The sequence below is a fragment of the Thamnophis sirtalis genome, unplaced genomic scaffold, assembly GCF_051295495.1.
Source record: "Thamnophis sirtalis isolate CommonGarterSnake01/CBP01778 unplaced genomic scaffold, rThaSir2_p1.2 scaffold_12, whole genome shotgun sequence".
Taxonomy (NCBI): Eukaryota; Metazoa; Chordata; class Lepidosauria; order Squamata; family Natricidae; genus Thamnophis; species Thamnophis sirtalis.
The window spans coordinates 33,683,426-33,711,425 of record NW_028261392.1 but is presented as its reverse complement, the minus strand read 5'-3'; the positions used below and the strand labels follow the sequence as shown (position 1 = coordinate 33,711,425).

Genomic DNA, 28,000 nt, shown 5'->3' with positions numbered 1-28,000 from the left:
AGAGGGCTGGGGTGGGTAGAAGGTAGCAGGGTTATCTGTTGCGCCAAAAGGTGCTCGTTACATAAAAACACCCACACAACACGTTTTACGGCTCCCCTCTTGGTGCGTTAGTCGTCTTGCAAGTCTAGCCACTTCCTAGCCAAGCGCTCGCGTTTATAACGCTCGAGGAGCCGCACTCGGCTGGCTGCTCAAAGCCAGGGAGGTCGCAATTACTGTTTGGATGAGAACTCACCCGAAGATCACCCAGTGGAAGTCGAGAAAACACCCCAAAAGGAGGCAATGGCGAACCCCTTCCTTTGTGTTACCTGAAAATCAGCTAAGCTAATCACCTTATCTATTTTTCCCTCTTCATGGGGCCTTAAGATTGTTCTTGTTCAGGTCAGATGACTATACTTTGTGTGTCTGAAATACTTGGGGCTGGGAATCGAAAGGTGGTAGGTGGGGTCCTTTAAACCATTGTTTGTTTGTTTAAATTTATACGCGGCTCATCTCACGTTTTGGCACTGATATGGTATTAAACTTCCCATCTGCTGCAAACATATTGAGGGCGACTTCAAGAGATAGATAGAAGAGCCGTAGATCTTCTATCAGATGGATAGATAGACAGACGGGCGGACAATACAGAGATTGAGACATTTTTTAGCGGGAAGCTTTCTTTCTTTTCCCGCAACACTGAATTTGCCCTGTATTCCGCAACATTGAATTTGTCTGTGCACTGAGTTCAGATGGCTTCTTTACCAAGAAGCTGGTGGAACCGGTTTAATAGGCAAAGAAGCAGCTGTTCCGTGATTCCTCGTCTAATTTTTTTTATTTCTTTCCTGACGGATGGTGATGGCTTTGAGAGCTTCCTTCCGGGGGGAGAATTTGCCAGCAGAAACTCTGAGGTTTCTGCGTTGCCGAAAAGCTCTTTTTACAGAGATTATGCAAATCTGTAAAATTTTCCGGCCAAGGTTAAGCGAAAGGCAGTTCACTTCCTTTAAAAGTATTACTTGCCACCTTGAATTTCCAATTGGAAGTTTTACGTCCAGTTATCTTCACAGGAAAAGCATTTCCGGGGAAAAGAAAAGACTACGGGTTTCACCATAAATTGCTACGAAATTTTTAAAACCTATTTAATAGCTTCCTTTTTTCTGAGGTGAGTAGATTTTATTTAATATTATTACAAAACGGTAGCATAATAAGCTACAGTTTTTAGAAAATAGCTATTGTGCTGTATCTATATAAATCACGTTGAACATAATAGGGTTACTTCTTGAAACAAATAGATTTTCTTATACAGTAATGGGATTGCCTATTTTGCCAAAATAATTGCATAATTAAATATATTGGTATATTTTAAATTTCATAGGTTTTTTTATTTAAATGGACTTTATGCTAATTTTTGTTTTTAATTGCTATCTGAAGATGGACATAATATTCCAGTTTTCTAAATAATTTGCACAATGTTGTAGAAAAGTATCCAATTTATTTTGGGATTATTATACATTTTACCACTAGTAATGTATATTTTAGGAGTACATAAACATTGTTATGAACTCTCTGTGACTAATAACTTTCAGCAAGTAGACAATATTTCAGTTTTAAATGAAACTAGAAGCTAATAAAGAACACTGATTTGTTATATTACTTGAATATAAAGTAAGTAACATTTTAGTTAATTACCAGAGAGAGTAAATATTTTGAATTGACTTACTTTTGAGCAGATAGTAAAGATATTGGAGTTGGGCAGCTAGTACATTGAAATAAAAAAAAAAGCTGTAACTGTCCTTAATCATTAACCAAATTATAACAGTAGTTGAATTAAGATTCCATGTACTTTCATAAGATACAGTTTTGCCTAGGAAGATCTTGATCTTGATGACTATTTTGGGGACAGATAACTAATGGCTGATTCCAAGATTCTTTCATTTTATTTCTTTTAGATAATGTTTTAGTGTGATGGCTTTTCTTTGGCATGGATTTCATGTTGATAGTTCAACAATAAAGTTATATTTAAATTATTTATATCTTTTACTAATTAATAGTAAGATACTGTTAGAAATAACTTTTGTGTAAACTAATGATTACTAATACACATGCACAGGCATACTCGTACATATTCAATATATTTACTATTGGCAATGTTAATTCTGATTTTTAAATTTGAGGGGGTGTTTTTTTTTCCTTCCTATAATTTAGTTCTGTATAATTTTATTTTTCATGTATCGGTCTTTAATTTGCATCTCTTTTTGTTTATCTTTTTTATTTCTCTTTATTTTTTGTAATCTTCAATAAATGGAAAAAAAATACTAAAAAACCTTTGTTGCCTAACAAAGTAAATTATCCAGAGACGTTTTATTTAATTCTCTTTTACTGTACAGTACCATACTGACATTTTTTTTGGGGGGGGGTGTTGTATGTGTGGGAGGACTGGAGGGAAAAATGAAGAAACAGCAAGGTTTCTTGTAAATGATAATAATTGAAAACGGAAAAGTATCAAATATTTACAGCTTGAATGTATTGAGTCTTTTGCTTCTTTCCTTTTTGTAGAGTAAAACATGAAACCTGCTTTAGCTGATTACTGTATTCTAGTCCTCTCATTTATCTGTGTACTCAAATCAGGTGAGTTCCTTGTAAACAACTTTCTCAAATACTCAGTGAGAGTTTAAAAATGGAGCAATTGTATTTATGCTAATTACACTGGTTATTAGATGTAAACTTTTACTTTTCTTTTAAAATTCAGCAGGCAATTTTTCTGTGCAATATGGACAAAAGTGTTTCATACTGTGGAATGCATGCTGACCTAGGTTGAATTACAGACTCTGGTACAGTAGTATGAAAGAAGTGTAAAGTGAGCTATGCTATTTTTTAAGTGGCTAATTATAATGACAATTTATAATACATAAACTTAACTGCTAAAAGCCAGTGTGATAATTGAATTGTACACATTTTAAAGTTGCCAAGTTTGAGAAACACAGGTCTAGCTAATAGAATCAATTCCAAAGTGGATTTCTGAGATGCTATTTCATGAAAAGAAAGGTAACTTTAGATTTGTATTTAGATCGCTATTGCAGTTAGCTTTGTAATGCTGATTTTATCTCTTCTTTTTGCGCTGTTCTAATTTATACCATGGTTCATAAAGGAGTCATAAAAGTGAATTAAATATTTCAGTGCAGAGGTTCAGTGTGGTTTTGTAGCAGGATTATGATTATGGTTATAGGTAGTGCTTGGCTTATGACCTCAATTGAGCTCAACATTTCTGTTAAGTGACATATTTCTTAGGTGAATTTTGATTTCTTTTATGACATTTCTTTCCACAGTTATTAAGTGAATCGTTGCATTTGTTAAGTTAGTAACATGGTTGTTAAGTGAATCTGGCTTCCCCATTGATTTTGCTTTGTCAGAAGGCCGCAAAAGGGGATCACGTGACCCCAGGATACTGCCACGGTCATAAATATGAGTCAGTTGCCAAGCATCTGAATTTTGATCGCATGACTATGAGGATGCCGCAATGGCTGTAGATATGAAAAATGCTTCTAAGTCACTTTTTCCATGCCATTTGAACACTCACTAAATGAACTGCTGTAAATCAAGAACTACCTATGTAAGCACATTCATTGTAGCACTTTTTTCCATATTTGAGATATCGAAGTGCTTATTAAGTTTTTTGAGGTAAATGGAAATGGATCCCAGGCAAATTAAATTGGGGATGTTTCCTTTTGTGAAGGCCCTGATCTTTTCTTCTCTGAAAACTGGATAATCCCTGCTGCTCCAACACCCTAAATGTTGGAGAAGCAAAGGTGACTGTGTAGAGATAAGGGGATAAATAAGAAAGTTTTCCTCATTTCTTAATTTATATTGTAAGCCATAAATGATGGAAACTGCAAGCTGCTGTCATAAACAAAATAAGATGAAGACGACGGTCCTATCAAAAACTGTCTGAGAAAAAGTGCCATTGAATGAACTGAGATTTGCTTTTGAGTAAGGTAAAGGTAAAGGTTCTCCTACACATGTGTGCTAGTTGTTTCCTGCTCTAGGGGCGGTGCTCATCTCCGTTTCTAAGCCGAAGAGCCAGTGCTCTCTGAAGACATCTCAGTGGTCATATGGCCGGCATGACTAAATAGCAAAGGCGCACGAATCGCTGTTACCTTCCCACCAAAGTGGTCCCTATTTTTCTACTTGCATATTTTACCTGCTTTAGAACTGTTAGGTTGGCAGAAGCTTGGACAAATAATGGGAGCTCACGCAGTTATGCGGCGCTAGGGATTCGAACTGCTGAACTGGCGACCTTCTGATTGACAAGCTCAGCATCTTAGCCACTGAGCCACTGCGTTTCTTTGCTATTGGGTAGCCATAGCTAAACTTGCATGTCAATATTTTTCAAAACAGAGTACTACAAAAGCATTCCCCAAAATGTATCTGCAATGTAAATTCTTGGAAAATTAAGTATGAGTTTGTTTAGCTCAAGGGCTGCAACAGTGTTACAAACATGCTTAGGATCTCCCCCCCAAATGATCACAGCCACAATCCAAATTGGGTGGATTTTGATAGTTTTTTTTAAACAATGGACTTATTGTTGGAATGTATTGTTTAAAACACAATGATTTCCTCCCCTTCATGTAGAGAAATGTTTCCAGAAATATGAAAGGGAGAAGATATTTGAAGAAAACAATCCTTTTAGGCTTGACTGCCCAATTTCACACTATCAACGTACAAACTTTACCCTGAACTGGTACATGAATGGAAATGACACACCTTTGATTACACCGCCTTTTTCAAGAGTATTCCAACAGAATACCAGCCTCTGGTTTATCCCTACAATAGCTCAAGATTCAGGATTGTATCACTGTAGGTAAGGAATTGCATTTATTGATTCTGGGAGTGGAGGGGGTTGTATTTTGATACATCATTGGGAATTTAAATTGTTGTTGGGGTTATCTAAGCTTAGCGAAATCTATACCAAAGTAGATAACTAGGGTTTTTCTGCAAAAGTACCACATTACATCCTGGGAAGCCTTCCTTGGAGCAAGGGTTGAGAAGTCGGTATCACTTTGCAACATTTATAATTGTGTGGAATTTGAATTTTGTGGGATTGGTTTCATGATTGAAGTCTTCTTGGGCATTATCAGGTGGTTGGAAATGGTGGCAGCTCTATTTTAATTGGTCTGCCTTAGTCTGCAGTGCATGGTTTGAATCAGGCATTTGATTGTGTGGTAGATCATAACTAATTCTATCTATCTGCTGATGGCTCTTTTATTAGAGCGCCAACATTAGGCAAGTAATTGTCTACATAAACAACAGAAAATCCATAGCTTTCCTATAGGTAGAAGCTGTTTTGGTATAGGATTTTTTTCCAGCAGTCCCAGCATTTTCTAGAGGACAATGATGTTTCATATCATTTTGTTGTTAGATATAAAGCCCTCAGGATTGTTGACAGCAGTTTATACAGGGGACAGAAGCCTAGCATTAGCACTCAGACTTATATACTGCTTCATAGTACTTTACAATCCTCTCTTAAGCAGTTTACAGGGTCAGCATATTGCCTCCAACAATCTGGGTCCTCATTTTACTGACCTTGGAAGAATGGAAGGCTGAGTCAACCTTAAGGCTGTCAGGATTTAGCTTCTGGCAGAATTAGCCTGCATTACTGCATTCTAACCACTGCACCACTATGACTGTTAGTTTATTGAGAATATGAAGTACACCTTTGTCAGATGTTTCTTTAGCACTATAGCACTATAATGTCATGCTGAGAAGTTTTTGAGAGATGACATTTGGGATAACAATGCTACTATCAAACCTACTTTAAAACCACATGACCACACTTCTAAATCTATGCTGACTAAATAAATTTGCATTGCAACTTCTTGGGGGGGGGGACCCACAGCATTCTTAGTTCTTTTTAGAGGTTGATGTGTTTTGTGTGTGAGAACTTGAGAAGCGGAAGGAAGTGATCCAGAAATAGCAATCTATTAAACAACTGCAAACAAAGTTATTGACAAAGAGGGAGTAAATCCTTAACTTTCTTCCTACATTCTACTTCCCTCTTGTGGTCTGTAGCTGATGAGATGGGAAGAATCAATTCCTCAACATTCATACTCCCAAGAGTCTTCAGATGTAGTTGAGGTTCTTGAGTAATACTGTTTAATACAGATAGTCCTCAACTTATAACCACAATTGAGCCCAAACTTTCCATTGCTAAAGCAAGACAGTTGTTAAGTCAGTTTGCCCTATTTTATGACCTTTGTTAACCAAATCATTGCAGTTGTTAAATTAATCGTACGGTCATTAAGAAAATCTGACTTTTTCCATTGACTTTGTTTGTTGGAAGCCAACTGGGGAGGTTACAAATGGAGGTCACATGACCATTCAACAGTGCAACTATCATAAATATATGCCAGTTGCCAAGCACCCAAATTTTAGTCATGTGACTATGGGGATGCTGCAATGGTTGTAAGTGTGAAAAACAGTCGTAAGTCACTTTCTGCAGTGCTGTTACAAGTTTGAATGGTCATCAAACAAATGATTGTAAGTTGAAGACCACCTGCATGCCTAAGAGCTACTACTGTAGAAGACATACTAGGAACAAAATGAGCCACACATATAAGCTCTTTCTATTAAGTAGTACAGTGGAGCTGATAACTTATTTAAATCTCGATAATACAGAGAATACTCTGTCATCACCATTACTGGGTGATTTCTTTCTTTCCTTCCCTTCTTCCCTTCTTCCCTCCCTCCCTCCCTCCCTCCCTCCCTCCCTCCGTTCTTTCTTTCTTTCTTCCTTCCTTCCTTCCTTCCTTCCTTCCTTCCTTCCTTCCTTCCTTCCTTCCTTTCTTTCTTTCTTTCTTTCTTTCTTTCTTATCAGATTTGTGTAGCCACTCATCTCACATCACTCTGGGCAGCATTAAATAACTGAACAACAACAAATATAAAAGTGAGAAATATAAAATAAATATCAACTGATTATATAACCATGTCTATGGGGATTTCCAGAATGTCAAAAGGGATGTAGCTAATATAATTTTTGGGGTGTGTCTGTAGGAAGAGATTTTTCCATAAAATGGGCGTGTACTGGTTGTGCTCTTACTTGATCATAGCCTGTTCCCCAGCAGAATGTAGAACTGCCCCACCCCCAACTTCATTGATGAACTACCTCAGACATTAGTAGCACTGAGGGCAATACCCTGTTTTAACATCCAGGTCTGCTGCTGCAGCCTTCTAATAGCTTTCTAATATTTCGGGGAAGTTAAAATGGTTATCTTGTACTCATCTTGTAAATGAGGAACTTACGGTTAAAGAAAACAGGAAAAGAACTATGCCTCTGTCCCCTGAATCACAAGATCTTCAAACTGCAGATAAGCTTCCATTTTCAGACAAAAATAAGCAAGCTATACTTAGAGAATGAACTTTAAAGATAATGCAAAATTCAAGCATAGCCCATGCCTATGTTGTGATAGACAGTATGCCAACTCAAATAATGCTTCTTATTAAAAGTATTAGTATGAATCAGGGAAGGTGGTTCATTAAAAAATACACTTTACATAGCCCACCTGCTCTCTGCCTCCATCCATGGTATGTAAGGTAGTGAATTTGGTAGTGATTGGACTTAAAGTAATTTTATTTAAAATTTACATTCTTCCTCGACAATGAGGATTTTCCTCCAACAGCATTTGAGATACCCCTGAATAAGGTTTTTATCTATTTGCTTTTATTGTTTGTTATATTTAAAGTCTTCCCAATTCCAGACAAACCTGGTACAGCTTATGTTTTAAAGGACAAAAAATAACAATAAAAAGAAAAAAAGCATGTGTATTTTGCATCTATTTTTATAGATATTGATCTAAATGGTGAATGATTTTAACCTCAGACTTAGACTAAGGGATGATTTACTGATTGCCCAGTTAAATAGTTTTGGACATGGTGGCAATAATGTATAAGAAAGTAAAATACAAAGTTTTGGTAAAATATTCAGGCAGAAAATAGAATTGTTCTGTATAAAAAATAATAATTTTAATATTTTAATGTTTAGTTATAGGAATTCAACAGTATGTTATAAGTACAGCATCCAAATTGCAGCTCTCAATAATAGCGCTGGTCTTTGTTTTAATGAAAATTACCACTTTGAGCAAACCTTGTTTCCAAAAGGATCATCCCGGATTGTGTGTCATCAAGTGAATTACTTTGGACAGGAAGTAGATTATTCTTCTATTCAGTGGTATAAGGTACAAATGTTTTAAAATTCCTCCTTCTGTATTTTTTATTTTTTTAGTGGATATTAAATGAGCCTGTCTCTTGCTTTTCCTTTGTAATATTAGCACAGTAGCAGGGGAGACACTTTGAAGAAGCAGGTGAAATTATAATTCATTGCCCACTGAATTTAGAGACTAATTCCTTGAATTGCCTCCGCTGCAGTGGTGAAATTCATTTCTTTTTACTACCAGTTCTGTGGATGTGGCTTGGTGGGCGTGACAGGGAAGGATACTGCAAAATAGCAATAGCAATAGCAGTGGACTTATATACCGCTTCATAGGGCTTTCAGCCCTCTCTAAGCGGTTTACAGAGAGTCAGCATATTGCCCCCAACAATCTGGGTCCTCATTTTACCCACCTCGGAAGGATGGAAGGCTGAGTCAACCCTGAGCCGGTGAGATTTGAACCGCTGAACTGCTGATCTAGCAGTAGCCTGCAGTGCTGCATTTAACCACTGCGCCACCTTGGCTCATCTCCATTCTCTCCCCACTCCTGGGGGGAGGATATTGAAAAATCTCCATTCCCACCCCTCTGGGGCCAGCCAGAGGTGGTATTTGCCGGTTCTCCAAGGTATTCAAAATTTCCACTACCGGTTCTCTAGAACAGTGTTTCTCAACCTTGGCAACTTGAAGATGTCCGGACTTCAACTCCCAGAATTCCCCAGCCAGCATTCGCTGGCTGGGGAATTCTGGAAGTTGAAGTCCGGACATCTTCAAGTTGCCAAGGTTGAGAAACACTGCTCTAGAACATGTCAGTACCTGCTGAATTTCACCCCTGCTCGGCTGTGATCTGTCAAGGTCTGTGGACCACTTATATTCTGTATAATCCAGTTCAAAGCGTTGCTAGGAGGAAAGCTAAAAAGAAAAGTTCACACAGAAACACAAACATTGAGAATAATAAAAATAATAAGAAAAGAAAACTACATGCCTCTTTGTTCAAAATCAATGTGTTGATATGTCTATAGAATAAAGACTGACAAGTTGAATTCAGTGGTGACTACATGAAGAATACAACCTTCTCTGAGATATTCTTTCAATTGTCCACAATACCCTAGACCAGGGGTGTCAAACTTGATTTCATTGAGGGCTCCATCAGTGTTGTGTTGACCTTAGGGGGCCAGGGGGACGTGGCCAGGGAGGGTGTGGTCAGCTCGACATCACTCATCAAGGCTTTGTTTTTGGCTGTGATGGCCTCCTGCAGCCCTTCTCCAAAGAAAATGCAGCCTGGCTGGGCTGCATATGGCTTCCCCAAGCTCTGTTTTCATTGGCTGAGGCACTACGGGCTGGTCCTTTGCTGTTTCCACGGCAGCCCCACGGGCCAGATCTAAGCACAGTGCGGGCCCCATCCAGCCTACGGGCCTTGAGTTTGACACCCCTGCCCTAGACACATGCACAAACACACTCACATATACACAGAGCATAAATCAGATTTATAAATGTATGAAAATGTAATAATAATATTTTATGTAATATATTTATTACATAAATAATATATATAATTCTCAGATATATGTTAAAACAAAACACTACAACCTTTAGCAGTCTAAAAAGTCCCAAGTAAACAATTTTAAGCCCTTTCCTAAGCTGTAAAAAAGAATATGCTAGCTTCAACACTGGTGATAATGACATTTCACAGTATGTATGATTCCTATCACAAAAGGGGCCATATTTGCTACATATACATATATATATATATGTGCTGCAAGTAGAATGTTAAATAGGACCAGTAAAATGAGCTTTATTAAAAACCTAAGAGTGTGAAAAGGGCTATAGAGCAATAGGGAGAATGCAGTGGTGGGTTATGACTGGTACGCCCTGGTACGGGCATACCGGTGCCTGCCGGGAGCACCAGGTACTGTTCCGGTATGATGCTCCAGAGGCCCACCCGCGCTCCTTACTGGTATTTGGGGTTTTTGGGGCGCGATGCTCCGCCGAGCAGCTTGTGGTAGATCAAGAACTGTGGAGGCGTCACAGTAAGTATGCATGCGCGCGCTGTGCTCGTTCATGTGGTGGACGCCTAGCCCCATTGCATCATACCAGTTGCAACGGGATCTGGAACCCACCACTGGGAGGATGCCAGGTAATTTGGGCCTATGTCATATATTAGTAACAGATATATGACAAACACACACACACACACACAAGCTTCTTTTTACTTTGGATGCCCCCATACAGCAAAAAACCTTGCATTATGCTCAGAAAGCAATTAATATTGTTGTTTTAACATAAAGGTCTTCCAATACTACTTATTACTTTTGCTGCTGCATTCTTGACCAGCTGCAATTTCTGACTACCTTCTGTGGTTGCCCTACTAATAACATATTTTAGAAAACAAATCCTGAGGTGATTAGCATCTGTGTCACTGAAAGTAAGTTTCCTGCTCTAGGTAGAGACACAATCAGTTAATCATCAAAAGCTAGTGAAAGGTCCCATTTGCCACTGTTATTATCTGGGTGTCCAGTAACCCAAACTATGAACTAATATCTTTTTACAAAAAGCAGTTGAGTATATGTATATGGAGGTACATATGCACAGAGTAATCAAATTTACATACTGATAAGCATGTGTCATGGCAGACCCATTGAAGTATGTTACAATTTAAGAAGCATTTTCTTCCCCTTTTTGTCATTGAAATATTTTACTTTGCTATATTTAGGAATGTGAGCCAGTACAAGGAGAACGATTTGCGTTGTTCAGAAACCAACTTATTATAAAAGAATTGAAAAAAGATGATGAGGGAAAATATGTATGCAAAGGAACCTATACTTTTAGGGGAAAGAAATACAATTTTTCAAATAGTATTTTAATGAATTTATTAGGTAAGTAATTGTGTTATCAGCAGTGTGGTAATTTGCTCCTATATTATCTGGGCAATGAATGTTTTCCACTCTTTTTTTCTGTCTGCTTACTTATATTTATTTTACCTATTTAATGCAGTTTTCAAAATGATCATGTTGTATATTAATCTATCTAGCAATTGAGACATGTGCCACTATTATACACATAATGTCAAAACAACATTTAATATTCCAAATGTACTTTTAATCAGTGATACTGTATATAATGCATGCAATTGCAGGGGATAATTCACAATTAAATATGGTTTACAACAGATTAATCCTTTTTTATTCCAGTTAAAAGTATTAGAAGTTCAATTGCCAGGCCAGCATGAAGATTCTTTAAATAAAAACTAGTTGGTTCTTTTTATAATCTTTGAACTAATAATGTATTTAGGTAAGTCAAGCTTTATCATAGGTCCATGATGGCGAACCTATGGCACGTATACCACATGTGGCACGCGGAGCCATTTGTTAGGGCCCTCGAGGCATTGCCCTGTCAGCTCTAGCACACATGCGCGTGCTGGCCAGCTAACTTCAGCCTTCTTTAAGGCCGTTTTTTGCCCTCTGGAAGGCAAAACACCAGCCCTACGGGCAAACCAGAACTTTGGGAAAGCTCCAGAGGGCAAAAAACGGCCCTATGAGCAAACCTGAAGTCACCGTTCCTGAACTTCCAGGTTGCCCTCTGGAACTTCAGGGAAGCCCCTGTAGCCTCTGGATGGCCTCTGGGGGGGGAGGAGGCTGTTTTCACCCTCCCCAAGCTCCTAGAAAGCCTCTGGACCCTGGGTAGGGGGGGAAAGTGCGCCAAAAGCGGGGGGGCGGGGGGTGGTTGCATGCATGTTCACTGGGGTTGCGCCCATAGCATTATGGGTGTGGGCGTGCCCACGCACAACCCCCCTGCGCTCCCCTGACATAGGCGTCACCTTTCCTGCTGTTGCTGTGGTTGATGATTGGGAATTTACAAAAATTAGGCATTCTGGATTATTGTTTGGTTTTAATTTTTGTATGCCACCAACATCATTTTTTTGAGATGGGTGACCATGTAAATATTTTATCTCCATCTCCAGCTCTCTCTTTCTTTCTGTCTGTCTATCTATGGTATGTATGTATGTATGTATGTATGTATCTATCTATCTATCTATCTATCTATCTATCTATCTATCTATCTATCTATCTATCTATCTCGACACCCCCACCCCCACCCCACACACGTTCCATGTTCCAAACGTATTTCTAATACTAAGGGTTTTTACAAAATCTCCATTTGTTGTAAAACCCATGCTCTTGCACTGAAAAATATGAAAAAGCTGATTTTTAAATGCCTTAGGGATGGTAGCTTAGGGGCCAGCACTGTTATTCATTCAAATATTGAAAATATTAGTGTCCCCTTCACTAGGTCATAGCAGAGAGAAATAAAGTAGCAATGGCTGTTAAACCATCCTGATTAAAAGTCAAAATCCACCATGATATTCATCTCCCTGAATAGTGTCCCAGCTTTTCACATATCAAAATGATTCACAAGAATTGCTTTAGTTATAGGCATCTCTCTTCCTAACTACAGTGACATTAGGGTAGCACAATGCCCTTTTCACCATTTCCTACTTCCCTTGTGCAAATTCAATAGAGAAGAGGCAGAGTTTGCATTGCTATGTTTCTTTTGTTACCTGCTCCATCGTGTTGCCATTGTTTTGGAGTTCACATGAGCACAACATCTTTTTGCTAGTCAATAAAGAATTTCCTCTTCTTAAAAATTTCTTCACAAGAATTGCAGGAAAGTTGCAATACTTAAATTTTTAAAAAAATCAGCTGTATTTTGGAAAATTGGAAAAAGATGGGCTGTTTCAGTAAATGGCAGTGAGGTACAGTACTTGCTCAAATTCCAAGTTGTCTTATGAATCATTTTCAAAGCATTGTACTCCAAGTATTCATCTGAATAGTATTTAAAATTTAGTTCTGGGCCTGAATATATTTTGCCTTTTTTTCCTTTGCTATTTCTTTTGCTATTTTATATATATATATATATATATATACTGTATTTTAAAAATACTTAATTTATTTACGTATGAAAGCCATTGGGATTTTTCTTGGAATAAAAATGCTATAGATATTGAATTCATACATACCAAGCTATCAGGAGTTTATGTACATCTAAGATAATCTTTGTAATGTGTTTTGATATTCTGTTTACTTAACAAAATTTTGGCTTAAACAAATGCTTATTATGTGACATATAGAATATAGACATATAGAATAGAATTCTTTATTGACCAAGTGTGATTGGATACACAAGGAATTTGCCTTTGGTGCATATCAGTGGTGGGTGTGGCTTGGTAGGTGTGGCAGGGGAAGGATACTGTAAAATCTCTATTCCCTCCCCACTCCAAGGGAAGGATTCTGCAAAATCCCCATTCCCTGCCAATCAGCTGGGACTCAGGAGGCAGAGAATAGATGGGGCGGGGCCAGTCAGAGGTGATATTTACTGGTTCTCTGAACTATTCAAAATTTCCGCTACCAGTTCTCCAGAACTGGTCAGTACCTGCTGAATACCACCTCTGGTGCATATGCTCTCAGAGTACATAAAAAGAAAAAGAGAGGAAAAAATACATTCATCAAGAATCATAAGTTACAACAGTTAATAATAGTTAATCATAGATTACAAATAAGCAATCAAATCATACTAGGAAACAAACAGAACAATGTAAATCATAAAAATACAAGCAACCTGGTTATAGTCATAAGTGGGAGGAGATAGGTAATAGGAAGGATGAGAAGAATAATAGTATGAATGACTTAAATACTTTTATATGTTTTTGTGTTCTATCAAAAGATTCAGCCTGGAAGAGAACTGAAATTTTGTACCCCCTAAACAATACTATTGAAGCTGATGTTGGTAAGTTCTCTGGTATTATCTCAATTTTAAAAAAGACAATAAAATTTTTATAAACCATTTTCAATTTGCACACATTTTAATCTCAATGATGTAATGACATTCAGGGTGGGCAAGAAGAAAAAACGACATGCTTTCATTAAATTACCCAGATATAAATTTATTTATTTATAAATCTATTTATTTAAAAAAATAACTTTCTATTTTCAATTTTTAGGATCCAATGTCTTTACAGAGTGCAATGTATCAAGTTTCAGAGACAGTTTCATTCCTATATCCTGGAAAGTAAATTATACTCAAGTTGACAGTCTATTTAATGGTAGAATCATAGAAGGAAATCAGTAAGTATGATATATATTTTAATACATAAATTAATCAAGCACAATTTGTTTTCATTTTGTAATAGATTTAATGCTCATGCACTAATTAATTATTGTGATTTATGACACAGAGTGAGCGGAGGAAAGGTTAGAAGCAGATAAACAAAGCAAAAGAAATGGCTGTCTGTAAAGTTTCGCAACGATGCCTGATTAATAATAAGCGACCCGATATTGTAATTCAAAAACCAGTGCTTTATTAACAGCTTCATTAGGCATTCTTCATTAGGCAATTCTTATTCGCAGCCATTTCTTTTGCTTTGTCTATCTGCTTCTGAAGTTTGCCCCTGTTCCTTTCCTCCCCTCACTCTGTGTCATAAATCACGTTGCCCAATAAATACACCCATCTCAAACCAGCTACTGTAATGTGAGATCCAGCTCCGCCTATGGTATGCGTGGAATGTCAACATGGGGAGTTGACAGACAAACAAACAACTTGGTGCTGTTGCCAAACAAATGATTAATTATTTCAGAATCTTTTGTATTATATAGATCCCTAAATATTCTGATATATAATCCCTGTCCCAAAGATGCTTTTTCAAGAGGCGACTGGACTTTCCTGTTTTCCTAAGAAGACATTTCGCTTCTCAGCTAAGAAGCTTCTTCAGCTGTGACTGGGTGGTGGGGAATGGAAGGATTTACATTCCATGCAGGCAGCTGGACATTTGCATTCTTTTAGAGAGTCGTTGAGGCCACTTGACAAAAAGGATCTTTGGTACAACTGTGACCTGGATGAGAATCTCCATAGAGATTTAGTTATGCACCTTGGGATGAACACTCTTGAATGATATGGGAATAGGAACATATTTTGAGAAAAGTTGCAGACTACAGGATCTCTTTCAGCAGTTCCAAAAGGGCTGCATGCCCATTTGCACTACTTGCTAGTAGGTGGCCCCAAAGACACAGACAAATCTCCAAATGGCCTCAACCACTCTCTAAAAGAATGCAAATGTCCAGCTGTCTGCAAGGAATATAAATCCTTCCATTCCCCACCATCCAGTCACAGCTGAAGAAGCTTCTTCAAAGAGAAGCCAAATGTCTTCTAAGAAAAAAAGAAAGTTGAGAAAGTTCTTGAAAAAGAACTTTTGGGACAACCGTGGCCTAGATGACTGAGAATCTCCATAGACATATATAATCCCTGTCTACTGTATCAGTAATGAAATTCAGACACAGCTTCTTTGCAATTAACTACATAAGGCATAAGCAAGTTGAATAGGCACTGTAGGGCATAGTGCTATATGGTATCAATTCTTAGCATATGTGAAACACTGCAAAAGTAGATGATATAGCTAGTCTTTCTGGCATCAAGTGTTAACTTAAGTTGAGATTTTGAACCTGAACCTTTGTGTGAACATGACAGTTCTTTACAGTCTAATTTAAATATAAAATGTATTTATTTAGTTTGTCACTCAGGTACAAAATAACAGGAAGAAGAATAAACATGAATAAGAACACAGGAAATGGGTACAAATAAATGGGGACAGTAGGTCAGGGACATTAGGCACGCTGGTGCACTTATGCATGCCCCTACTGACTTCTTAGGAATGGGGTGAGATCAACAGTAATATATCTCTAATATATTACAATTTTAATATAGAACAAATATTCCAAAGGATGGAGCAGAGATTTTTACGGTGTCTCTGAACATTACAAAGGTGAAAACTGAAGATTATGATCAGCAGTTTACTTGCCATGCAGGTGAAGTTGCAGCATACATCAAAATACAGCGCCCAAGTATGCCATTTTATATTTGATTTCTAAATGTACCTTAGAAAGAATGCAAATCTAGAACAGAAAAAAGGGGAAAAGATACAGATGTAGAAATAATGAAATATTGCTGCAGCATTTCAACCTCTGAAATACTGAATATAGAAGTGAGAAATAGAATGAAATGGAGACATTCTGTGCATGTATTGGAAAGCAAGCCACATAGTTTGTTGTGAAATGTGTTCTGATATGCATAGAATTCCACCCATAGGAAATTCTATGTCTATCAGAATTTAAGTTGTACTTGGATTGCTTGGATTGCACCAAAAGTCTTAAAATATTTTTCCTTTTTTTCCCCATTTAGTCTGCTGCAATTTTATCCCATAGAATATAACAAACAACCAAACTGATGCAGGGATAAAAATGGAAAGTTTTCTAAGATATAGGGTTGCAACAGTCTTACGTGTAAAATGTTCCTAAGTGCTGTTGTAACATCACTAAACGAAATGTTAAGACAAGGACAACCTGTAATAAGATCTTAAAGGAGCTGTCCTGAACTAATGCCAAACATTGCCACCCAAAGAGTGGTGGAATATGATACCAAAGTCCCCTTGTTCCTTCCATAGATTAGATCTTTGTTTTTTTTTGTTGTTTTTTTTGGATCCTAATATCTTGTACCATCAAAGGCATTAGCAGAATAGAAGTGAGTGACAATTCCTCTGTGCAAAACTGCTTATTTTGTATCCAATGTAACTGAAAGCCATATAGCTATTTAATGACTTTAAATTTGTGAAAATTGAATCTGGATTACCCCTTTGATGTAAATATATTTCCTGTTGGCCAGCACCACAATTACTTTTCTCAACATACCACTCATATGATTTTTATCTAAGCTTTGAACTAGAAATCAAGACAAACATACTTGCTGAGGAAAGCCAAATTTGGCTTAGTGATTTCTAAGTGCTGATCATTATTCTAACCATTGCATAGAATACTGTATTTAACATGATTATTTTTTTTCTGATTTAGCAAAAAACTATGCAGCTTTTGTGATATTGATATTACTACTGATTATTCCTATATTAATCTGCATCTTGTTCAAGATTGAAATTGTCCTTTGGTATCGGAAATCATGTCACCCTTTTTTTCATAAAAAAGGTAATACTCTGTTTATATTAAAAGGGAAGAATAATAGTATAGTCATAGTATGGTGTGAATGGAATATATGAGCTGCCGGGAAGAAGGGGGGCCATGGGAGAGGGGGTGGGGTCTATGGGGATAGGGGAAGTCAGAGCATCCCGGTCATGACTGGGAGGGGCAGTTATGGGGGGAGCTGTAGGGCTAGCCATTATCGGGGAACAAGGATTCACTACATTACAGCGATTGCTTGTTCTGGCCCCTCAGGCTCAACTCAAGGATCTGGTGTCAGAGGAGTACAGGGCCCCAGTCTCAGGTTGTTGTTGCTAAATGCCAGGTCGGTTGTGAACAAAGCTCCCCTCGTCCGAGATTTAATATTGGACGAGGAAGCCAACCTGGCATGTATAACCGAAACCTGGCTGGGCCAAGAGGGAGGTGTTCCCATCTCAAAAATGTGCCCAGATGGGTTTCAGGTGCTCCACCAACCACGACATCAGAGAAGGGGTGGGGGAGTAGCAGTCATCGTCCGAATGTCGTTAGTTCCTTGCAGGATCCCTGCCCCAGAGATTATGGGGTGTGAGTCTCTCCTCTTGAAGTTGGATCTAAGGGTTCAATTGGGCTTGCTATTGATGTACCTGCCTCCCAGCTGTGTCACGACAGCCCTGCCTGTGCTACGAGAGGCAGTAGCTGGGTTGGCGGTGGAGTTCCCCAGACTTATGGTATTGGGGGACTTTAATCTGCTGTCTCTCAATGAACGCTCAGATGGGGCACAGGAGTTCATGGCTTCCATGACAACCATGGACCTGACCCAGGTAGTTCAGGGTCCGACTCATAGGGCGGGACACACGCTTGACCTTGTATTTCTCTCGGGGCAGTGGAGACATCATCTTGATTTAAGGGGAATAGAGACCTTGCCCTTGTCATAGTCAGATCACTCCTTGCTGAGGCTTAACTTCAGGACACTACCCCCCCACTGCAGGGAGATGGAGCCGATTAAGTGGTTCCGCCCCAGGTGCCTGATGGACCCTGAGGGGTTCCAGAGGGAGCTTGGAGAGATACCTGACTCCCTTGTCCACAAACCGGCCGAGTCTTTGGCCGCTGCCTGGAATGATGCGGCGGCTGGAGCATTGGATCGGATTGCACCTTTGAGGCCTCTCCGCGGCAGCAGCTCCAGGAGGGCACCTTGGTTTACCAAGGAACTCCGGGAGATGAAGCACCAAAAGAGACGCCTAGAGTGACGTTGGAGGGCCAGTAATTCTGAGTCTGATCGATCACTACTAAGAGCCTTTATTAGAACTTATCTAGTGGCGATACGGGCGGCAAAATGTGCGCATTTTTCCGCTCTTATTGCATCAGCGGAATCTCGCCCAGCCGCCCTGTCTAGGGTGATGCGCTCCTTCCTGAAAGGTGAGGAGGTGGGGGAACCCTTGCAGGGAAGAGCTGAGGAGTTTGTTCAGTTTCTGTCGGATAAAATCACTCAGATTCAGACAGACCTGGACTCCGTTTGGGCAATGTCAGCCGAGATGCCGAGGACTAGTCTTAATCAGATTTTTTGGGATGAGTTTGAATTTGTCACCCCAGAGGAAGTGGACAAAGCCATGGGAGCGATGAGTGCCTCCACCTGTTTATTAGACCCGTGCCCCTCCTGGCTGGTTTCAACCAGCAGAGAGGTGACACGAGGCTGGCTCCAGATGATTATCAATGCATCTTTGCAGGTGGGGTTTTTCCTGCAACCATTAAAGGAAGCAGTGGTGAGACCCCTCCTCAAGAAGCCTTCCCTGGACCCAGCTGTTTTGAAAAACTATCATCCCATCTCCAATCTTCCTTTTTTAGGGAAGGTTGTTGAGAAGGTGATGGTGCTTCAACTCCGACGGACCTTGAAAGAAACAGTTTATCTAGACTCCTGTCAATCTGGTTTCAGGCCCGGATACAGCATGGAAACTGCTTTGATCGCCCTGACCGATGATCTCTGGCGGGCTAGGGATAGAGGACATTCGTCTATCCTGGTGCTTCTTGACCTTTCAGCAGCTTTCGATACCATCGACCATGGTATCCTGTGACGCCTGAGAGAGGTCGGAGTGAGAGGCACCGTATTACGGTGGTTCTCCTCTTACCTCTCTGACAGGTCGCAGTCGGTGTTGGTCGGGAGGCAGAAGTCGACTGCTAGGCCCCTTGAGTGCCTCAGGGTTTGATCCTGTCCCCCCTCCTATTTAACATCTACATGAAGCCGCTGGGTGAGATCATGTGACAGCATGGGGTAAAGTATCATCAATATGCTGATGATACTCAATTATATCTTTCTGCCCCTTGCCAGCTCAGTGAAGCGGTGGACATGATGTGCCGATGTCTGGTGGCGGTTAGGATCTGGATGGGGGCGAACAAACTTGTGCTCAATCCCGATAAGACTGAGTGGCTTTGGATGTTGCCCCCAAAGGACTGTTTGGACAGTCCATCCTTAACCCTGGGGGGAGAAAATTTACGCCCCTCAGAGAGGGCTCGCAATTTGGGAGTCCTCCTGGATTTGCAGCTGAAATTGGAACATTATCTATCGGCTGTGACCAGGGGGGCTTTTGCCCAAGTTTGCCTGGTGCACCAATTGTGGCCCTATTTGGATCAGGATGCGCTTCTAACGGTCACTCATGCCCTTGTCACCTCGAGGCTGGATTATTGTAACGCATGCTACATGGGGCTACCCTTGAAAAGCGTTCGGAGACTGCAGTTGGTTCAGAATGCGGCCGCGCGGGTGATTGTGGGTGTGCCGAGGTACACCCACGTTACACCTATCCTCCGTGAGCTGCACTGACTGCCTATTGGTCTCCGGATTCAATTCAACCATTGATGTTGGTTATTACCTATAAAGCCCTACATGGCTTGGGGCCAGGATACCTTCGAGACCACCTGCTGACACCTACCTCCCAGCGACCAGTAAGATCCCATAGATTGGGCCTCCTTCGGGTGCCGTCAGCTATACAATGTCAGCTGGCGGGCCCTTGGAGGAGAGCCTTCTCGGTGGCTGCTCTGACTCTTTGGAACCAGCTCCCCACAGAAATCTGGACCATACCCACTCTGATGGCCTTCAGGAACGCCGTAAAAACTTGGCTGTTCCGGCAGGCCTGGGACTGTTGACCTCACTATTGAGGTCCGGCCCCGACTAGAATGAATTTATGATGGATGATTGTGGTTTTAAATTGTATTGTTTTTATGTTTTTTATATTCTGTTTGTAAGCCGCCCAGAGTCCTTTGGCAACCCATGATTTAATAAAAGTTTTAAATAAATAAATAAATAAATAAATAAATAAATGGTGATGATGATATAATCAGTGATTATTGGGCTACTGGGTGTCATGCCAAAAAATCTTGGACAGCACTTAAAAAAACCTCTGTATTGGGAGTATTTCCAACTGTCCTTTACAAAAGGCCACACTTCTTGGCTGTACACCTTGTATTAGGTGATACAATATGACATCCTAGGTTAGGAAGAACTCAGTGCATATGAAGACCAATACCAGCTGAAGAACTGGTAATTGTGATTTAACATTTTGTATATAACAGTTATTTAAAATGTTATATGCTATTCTTTTTAATTCATTTCTATGTTTTTAACAGAACACAAGGTCTGAACATTTTAGATGTCTGTGTATTTGTGTGTGTTTAAATAAATGTTTATTTTTTAAAGAAAACAAGGTCTGAACATTTTAGACTAGATAGATAGATAGATAGATAGATAGATAGATAGATAGATAGATAGATAGATAGATAGATAGATAGATAGTCTAAAATGTTCAGACCTTGTGTGTCAGCGCTCCAAATATCATGGAGAATTAAATCAGAGTCCAAGGCAAAACTATCTTTAAAGTTCCAATTTAATAAGACAGACATATTGGCAACGAACTGGGGAAAATCCCAATTCTAAAAACTTCCTGGGATTTCACCCAGTTGAAAGTTCCTGATCTTATCCCCACACCTATAAATCCATCACATGGTCCAATCTTCTTCAACCACTCTGGCATTTCCATCCATCTAGTTCCGGTCAGATGCAGAGGTGCGGAGACAAAAGATGACCTTGGACTTCTAGAAAAGAATGACAACAACACATTCCACAATTCTACTCCTTTCTATTCCCTCCTCTCAACTTCTACACTAATGAAACAGCACAGTGAAATAAAAGAGAGTGTGGCAGGCCAAAGATCCTAAAAGGGATATAACTGCAGGCCTGACATTGTGTTTTCTTAAAAAAATAAACATTTATTTATCCGTATTTTTGGAGTATAAAACACACCTTTTTCCCTCAAAAAAGAGGCTGAAAATCTGGCTGCGCCTTATACACTGAATACAGCATTTTGTGCCTCCTGAAAACAATCCCCCTTCACCAAAATGGCCGTGCATACCTTGTACCAGGCTTTCAGAGAGCTCCTGGGGGCTGGGGAGGGCAGAAATGAGCAAAAAAAAACCATCCTATTTTTTGCTCAATTTTGCCCCTCCTAGCCCCCAGGAGCACTCTATAAGCTTCCTAACGTCCTTTTTGTTTGTCAAAAAAAGGGGCCCATTTTTGTGAAAAACAGGCCATTTATTGCTTGCCCCCCCCAGCAATATTCTACAAGCCTCCTAAGGGCTATTCATGCCCTTTTTTTGGAAAAAAATTGGGCCCGTTTTTGCAAAAAACGGGTCATTTTGGGGGGTTTGAGGAGTGGAAAACCTTTTTTTTAATTTGCCTCTTCAAAACCAGGTTTTTGTCATCTTTAGTTCTCAATGGGGTTGCATTACCCTGTTCAGATCCACTTCACAACTTAGGGGTTCTCCTGGACTCATGACTCCTGCTGAAACAGTGACCTTTCCTGGATCTGGTGCGTCTTATACTCGGCTGCATCTTATATTCCAAAAAATACGGTATGTGTGTTTGTGTGTGTGTGTGTATATGTGTGTGTGTATGTATGTATGTATATGTATGTATGTATATATATATATATATATATATATATATATATATATATATATATATATATATATATATATATATATATATATACATACATACATACATACATACATACATACATACATACATACATACATACACACACACACACACACACACATATATAGTGTCACAACCCCTGGTATGTCCCAATTTTGGGAGGAAGCTAACTGCTTCCATTATCTGTCTATCGGCTCGTCACAAGAGTCCATCACGACAGAAACCCAATATTTTTACTGTTGCCTTTGTTACATTTGTTGTATTTGTGCTGATAAATAAATAAAGGGAGACTAGTATAGATCTATTTCAAGCTATTTAGCTCTCATCAGCTAGCCATACCCTTACTGAGATTCGAATCTGTGCTGTATTGCATCTTAGGCAGATGTCTTAACCATTAAGTCACAGATCCTCCTTCTTATCAGCTGAAGCCAGGGAAGTAGGTAACTTAAAGTTGCCAAGGTTCAGAAACACTGTATAATTTGTATAATTATATTTGTATAATGCTCACATACATGTACACACACACACACACACACACACACACACACACATATATATGTTATATTTATGCTGATAAATAAATAAAGGGAGACTAGTATAGATCTATTTCAAGCTATTTAGCTCTCATTAGCTAGTCATACCCATGTTGGGAATCGAACCTGTGCTCTATTGCCTCTTAGGCAGATGTGTTAACCATTGAGCTACAAAGCTCGACTCCTTATCAGCCAGCCAGGGTGAGAGGTATATATTTAAAGTCCCAACCCCTGGTATGCCCAAATATGGGAGGAAGGTCACACTTCCACTCTCTGTCTTCGGCTCGTCACAAGAGACCATCCAGACAGAAACCCAATATTTTTTACTGTTGCCTTTTTGTTACATTTGTTATTATATTATATTATATTTGTTAATAACAAATGTAACAAAAAGGCAACAGTAAAAAATATTCGGTTTCTGTCTGGATGGTCTCTTGTGACGAGCCGAAGACAGAGAGTGGAAGTGTGACCTTCCTCCCATATTTGGGCATACCAGGGGTTGTGACTTTAAATAAATATATATATATATATCTCAGTGGTTGGTTTCAAAAAATTTTGGAACCTCTTCTGTAGGTGTGGCCTGCTTTCCGGGTCCACTGGTGGAACCTCTTCTAACCGGTTCAGTAGATTTGACGAACCGGTTCTACCGAATAGGTGCGAACTGGTAGGAACCCACCTCTGATATATATATATATATCCCTGTAATCCCTTGCTTTGGGGTGCCCTCCCTGACACACATTATGCAGAGTTTGCAGCAGATATTTTCTCTTTGAGCCCTGATTAAGAAACATCTGTTAATGCCTAGTATTGAACTCTGAAAGAAGAGTGGGGTGCAAGCGTCTTCACCTCTAGGTCTCTGCACTACTCACGCTCTGAGCATTATACAAACCTGAGCATTATACAAATATAATTATACAAATTATACAAAGTGTTTCTGAACCTTGGCAACTTTAAGTTATTAGACTTCAACTCCTAGGATTCCTCAGCTTACACTTGAGAGTCCCTGAAGTTGAAGTCCACACGCCTTAAAATTGTCATAGTTGAGAAACACTGATATAGATTCCCATTTGTTACTTTCATCATCATTCAATATAAAACAGACATGGTTTGTTCTGGAATCAATCCTACTTCCAACTGTTTCATGTATTGGGGAGGGAGGTTGTTAATAATTTCTGAAGCAGTTTTGTCTTTTACTGTCAGTTTCAGATGGAAAAATCTATGATGCATATGTGTTATATCCAAAAATCAGCAACCAAGCTGACTTTGTACTGAAAGTACTGCCTGAAGTTCTGGAAAAACAGTGTGGATACAGTCTCTTTATACCTGGAAGGGATGATTTGCCAGGAAAAGGTAAATGTAACCAGTCTGATGTTGCTTATTTACTATTTGTTTTACTTATATATTGAATTTTGAGACTTCCCATCTCACTCAGAGCATCTATACAGATTCACAAGTGGTCTTTCCACACAATCTGGTACAATAGACATAATTATTTATGCAGTCCAGAATCTTAAAAGTCCTCTTCAATTCATGCAGCATTTTATATCATATGAAAACAAAGGCAGAGTTTTTTTTAAAAAAAATGGGGTTACTGAGGAGAATGATTAAAGAAGGAAGACTTCCGCTACTAAAAATGGAAATATTTTTAGAAAAGAAAATAACAATAACAATAATATGCCCTGTCTTGATCTCCTTTTATATCTGCAGAATTATCATTTAAATCATTTTAAGTTCTCAAATCAGTGCTCTGTTGAAAGCAATATGAGGAATTTAAAAAGCCGCTCATTATGATTGCGCCCAAGGAAATCTGCAGCTGGGATCAAGTCTATAAATGGGCCAAATATGCATATATGTAAACAATGCAGGATTGCACAGTTTTATAGTGCGGCCCATTTTGAATGCCAGTTAAGTGCAGGGCCTGCATGGAGGCTCGAGGAGGGTAACAAATTGGCCTCCTGGAAGTTCCAGAAGTCCGGAAATGGGCCCATTTCCGGCCTCCGGAAGGCGGAAAAATTGCCATGTTTTCAGGCCGTTTTGGGGGGGCATTTTTTGACCTGAAAAACAGTATCCGGCTTCTCTTCCTCTTGCAGCCAGCTTTCCCAGTCTAGCTGCACACATGCACATGTGCACACACACACAGGTTGGATCTTTCTTTCTTCATGCCCCTCCCCCCACCAGAGACCCCTGTATTCCCTCCCCAATCATGCCTATCCCATACAGGTATCACCCACACAAGTGGCATAGAGTTGGCCGTGCCAACTCTGTCACGTGACCCACTCAGCCACGCGCACCCAGCAGAGAACTGGTTGTTAAAAAATTTGGAATCCACCACTGACCTATACACACACATACCTATGTTATGGTGCCTTCTGTTGAATTACACGACAAGGAGTGTGAGATGCATTCATTTTTACAGCACCTATTTTGGCCTTTATGTAGTAACACTTTAAAAGCATTCAGTGATTAATTTCTTGTTCTATTTTTTCAAGAAGTCTATATTTCAAGGCTTGTTAAAAGTATTATTTTCTTGTATATAGAAATAGTCTTGATTCTAGGCATTGTTTTTGGCCCGTTATTGTGTCATCCATGTTTATCTAAAACAATATAAGTTTGTGGATATTAACATTTGGTGCAATCTTTATCTGTGGTGATTTATAGCGATAGTCAACGTTGTTGATGACTCCATTACGCAAAGCAGGAGGCTGATTATGATTCTAGTAGCTGGGTTGTCCAGCTCAGAAGAGGCTCCTGAGCAGAATATAGCAATGTATCATGCTCTTATACCTGATGGAATGAAAACTATCCTGATCGAAATGGGTAAGATAAAGGATTACAGCAACATGCCAGAGTCCATTAGATACATCAAGCAAAAACAAGGAGCTATCAGATGGAACGGGGACATCACGAAGAAAGGCTCTTGTTCGGCAAATGGTTCCTTTTGGAAAAAGGTCAGATACCGAATGCCACCAGAACGTCAAGGGTCCCAAGGACTAGCTTTGATGCCAATCACCCAGATGATAAAAGAATAGTCTTGAGGTCATTTCAGAATCCCTCTGGAGGGACGTTTACATTGAAGCTGATGCAACATGTCCTATATTATGGAGATGGATTCCTAAATTTATATGTAATGTTGGAACTGATTTTCTTTTTTATTCATGAGATTAAAGTATGTACAGCATTTTCATTTTTTAAAAAAATGATATGTGAACAGGGATTATTTGATAAGGAATTTTTGCTTATAAAAATGGTGCAAATACCCATGACTTACTGACTAATTTTATACCATCCTTTTAGTTTCAGATACCAATCCTGCCTCAATGTATGTTTCCAGGTTCTGTGCAGCAGCACTCAAAATTCATCTGATGATGACCTGTGCTATAAACTAGATTTCCTGAGCACTAGTTTACCATGTTATTAAAGTGCTTTGTTACTTGGTAGATCTAGTTTTCTACATATTAACCTTTTATGCTCGCCTGTAATGCTCCTACCCCTTCTTTTAGGCACTCATTTATGTTTTCACTTTGTAGTATATTGTTTATATTTTCTAGATTTTTCTAATAAGTGTGTTTAGCTTTTTATTTTTGATATATCCTTTAAGCTTCTTAAATGACCCTCAGTGTCTCAAATATTTAATTTTGACTTGCTCAATTTTTTAAATACAATTTTTGGAAGATTCTCATTTTCAAGAGAGAACATTTGCATGTGCACACATACAGATTCCTGAGGAATAAGCCCAACGAAGCTCAGACATGGTTGTAGAACTCAATTGAGCCAGAAAACTGGTTTCTGAGATGCCTTGGGTTAATTCCTTGTGGGAGGTTGCATTTCTGCTGGCATCCTATTTTTGAACCTCTGCTCCCCTTAGTAAGAACTAAGTGATGCGTTAGATAAGCCCTTGATAGGGTCCGGTCTTATTTTTACAGACTGTTTTTGTAGCTATACTAACATAACAGGCTAGGAGGCCTGAAACCTTTTGAATGCCCTGTCATTAATATTCCCTTTTGTTAAGCATTAGAAATAGGCTTTACACCATGTGTGACAATGCAAAGTATTTCTCTTCAAACCTACAGACGAGTCTTTTCGCAAGGTTCACCCTGCTGCTTTGGAAGATTTTTCCAGCTGCCTCTCCTAAGCTTCATGAAGAGACAAAGATACATAACATCCAGCAACTTCTGAGAACAGTTACACAAGCTGGAAACAGGCATTATTCATTTGAAGAGAGTTGCTTTTCTTACAGTCCTGTGCTACATAAAACACCCCTTTGGGCTGCCTTGCACAGCTGTAGTCACTGTCTGATGCGCAAGATGACTGGGTTATTTTGGGCTTATCCTCAACAGCTGCAAAATGCCACATTGTTTGGAAGAGGTCATTTTTTAAAAATTTCTTCTTATATAACATATAAACAGTTGACCATAAGCACAGTTGACCTTTATAAGCACTTAGTGTACTTATTTTATATACATTTATTTTTTTTAATACAACTGAGAGTCTGTTTTAGCAGTATATTTACAACACACTCTTTTTTACTTGTAAATATATTCTAGTGTATGTACATTATTTTTATGATGTGAACTGTCCAGAATTGATTAAAACCATGTGGCTGCCAAAGTAGAATTAATTAAATAAATAAATACTGTTTCTCCTTCTAGTCACAAATGTGTGTATGTGCTTACTATAGATTGACACAAATGTGCTTATATTAGCTATATTGCAATCTAATTAATTTGATATTAATATATCCTCAAAAATGTTTTTTTTTCAAATAGCAGTAGCACTTATATACCGCTTTATAGTGCTTTACAGCCTAAGCGGTTTACAGAGCCAGCATATTGCCCAGCAATCTGGGTCCTCATTTTACCGACCTCGGCAGGATGGAAGGCCGAGTCAACTTTGAGCCTGGTGAGATTTGATCTGCCAAATTGCTGGCAGCCGGTGATCAGCAGAAGTAGCCTGCAGTACTGCACTCTAACCACTGTGCCACTGCGACTCAAATAAAAATAACAGTAGTGAATTTTTAAAAATTATTTTATTTTAGTGATAGTTAAGATTAGAGATCTATACATTAGGATGTAATATGATTTAGATTTGCCAATATATTGGAGTGTAAGAAATTATTAGCAAGAATGAAATAATTACATGTATGATGGAAGTAATATTTAAAAATTGTTATTGTTTAAGCTAAAGATGGTTGCAAAAGATTAAAAAGGCTTGATACCCCAGCAAACAAAATTATAACGAAGTATTGCTTAATTGACTACAATATTTATGAAAAGATTCCACAAGTCTGTTTATTATATTCAACAATGTACGTAATACATTG

At 39.0% G+C, this 28,000-nt stretch overlaps 1 protein-coding gene and 1 pseudogene across 4 annotated transcripts; both read left to right on the top strand.

Moving 5' to 3' along the window:
• Positions 1 to 17: 17 nt before the first annotated feature.
• Positions 18 to 27,892, top strand: LOC106549331 (interleukin-1 receptor type 1). Of its 4 annotated transcripts, XM_087726195.1 has the most exons (12): positions 18 to 378; positions 1,041 to 1,135; positions 2,530 to 2,601; positions 4,603 to 4,831; positions 8,009 to 8,201; positions 10,884 to 11,046; positions 13,892 to 13,954; positions 14,169 to 14,292; positions 15,926 to 16,062; positions 17,065 to 17,193; positions 23,881 to 24,030; positions 25,339 to 25,936. In XM_087726195.1, the coding sequence occupies exons 3-12, from the start codon at positions 2,538 to 2,540 to the stop codon at positions 25,707 to 25,709; spliced, it is 1,623 nt and encodes a 540-aa protein (XP_087582321.1). In that variant the 5' UTR covers positions 18 to 378; positions 1,041 to 1,135; positions 2,530 to 2,537; the 3' UTR covers positions 25,710 to 25,936. The 4 variants fall into 4 exon arrangements, with proteins under 4 accessions (XP_087582321.1, XP_087582322.1, XP_087582323.1 ...); XM_087726196.1 differs by lacking the exon at positions 1,041 to 1,135; XM_087726197.1 differs by lacking the exons at positions 18 to 378; positions 25,339 to 25,936 and adding an exon at positions 25,975 to 27,892 and having other exon boundaries at positions 418 to 1,135.
• Positions 17,340 to 19,364, top strand: LOC148043282 (uncharacterized; annotated as a pseudogene).
• Positions 27,893 to 28,000: the final 108 nt, after the last annotated feature.

Bases quoted from the DNA above. Each gene is read 5' to 3' on its own strand.
- LOC106549331 (XM_087726196.1), top strand. From the start codon at position 2,538: ATGAAACCTGCTTTAGCTGATTACTGTATTCTAGTCCTCTCATTTATC. The intron at 14,293-15,925 runs GTAAGTATGATA...ATTTTAATATAG, and splicing joins AGAATCATAGAAGGAAATCA to AACAAATATTCCAAAGGATG. The intron at 24,031-25,338 runs GTAAATGTAACC...GGTGATTTATAG, and splicing joins GGATGATTTGCCAGGAAAAG to CGATAGTCAACGTTGTTGAT.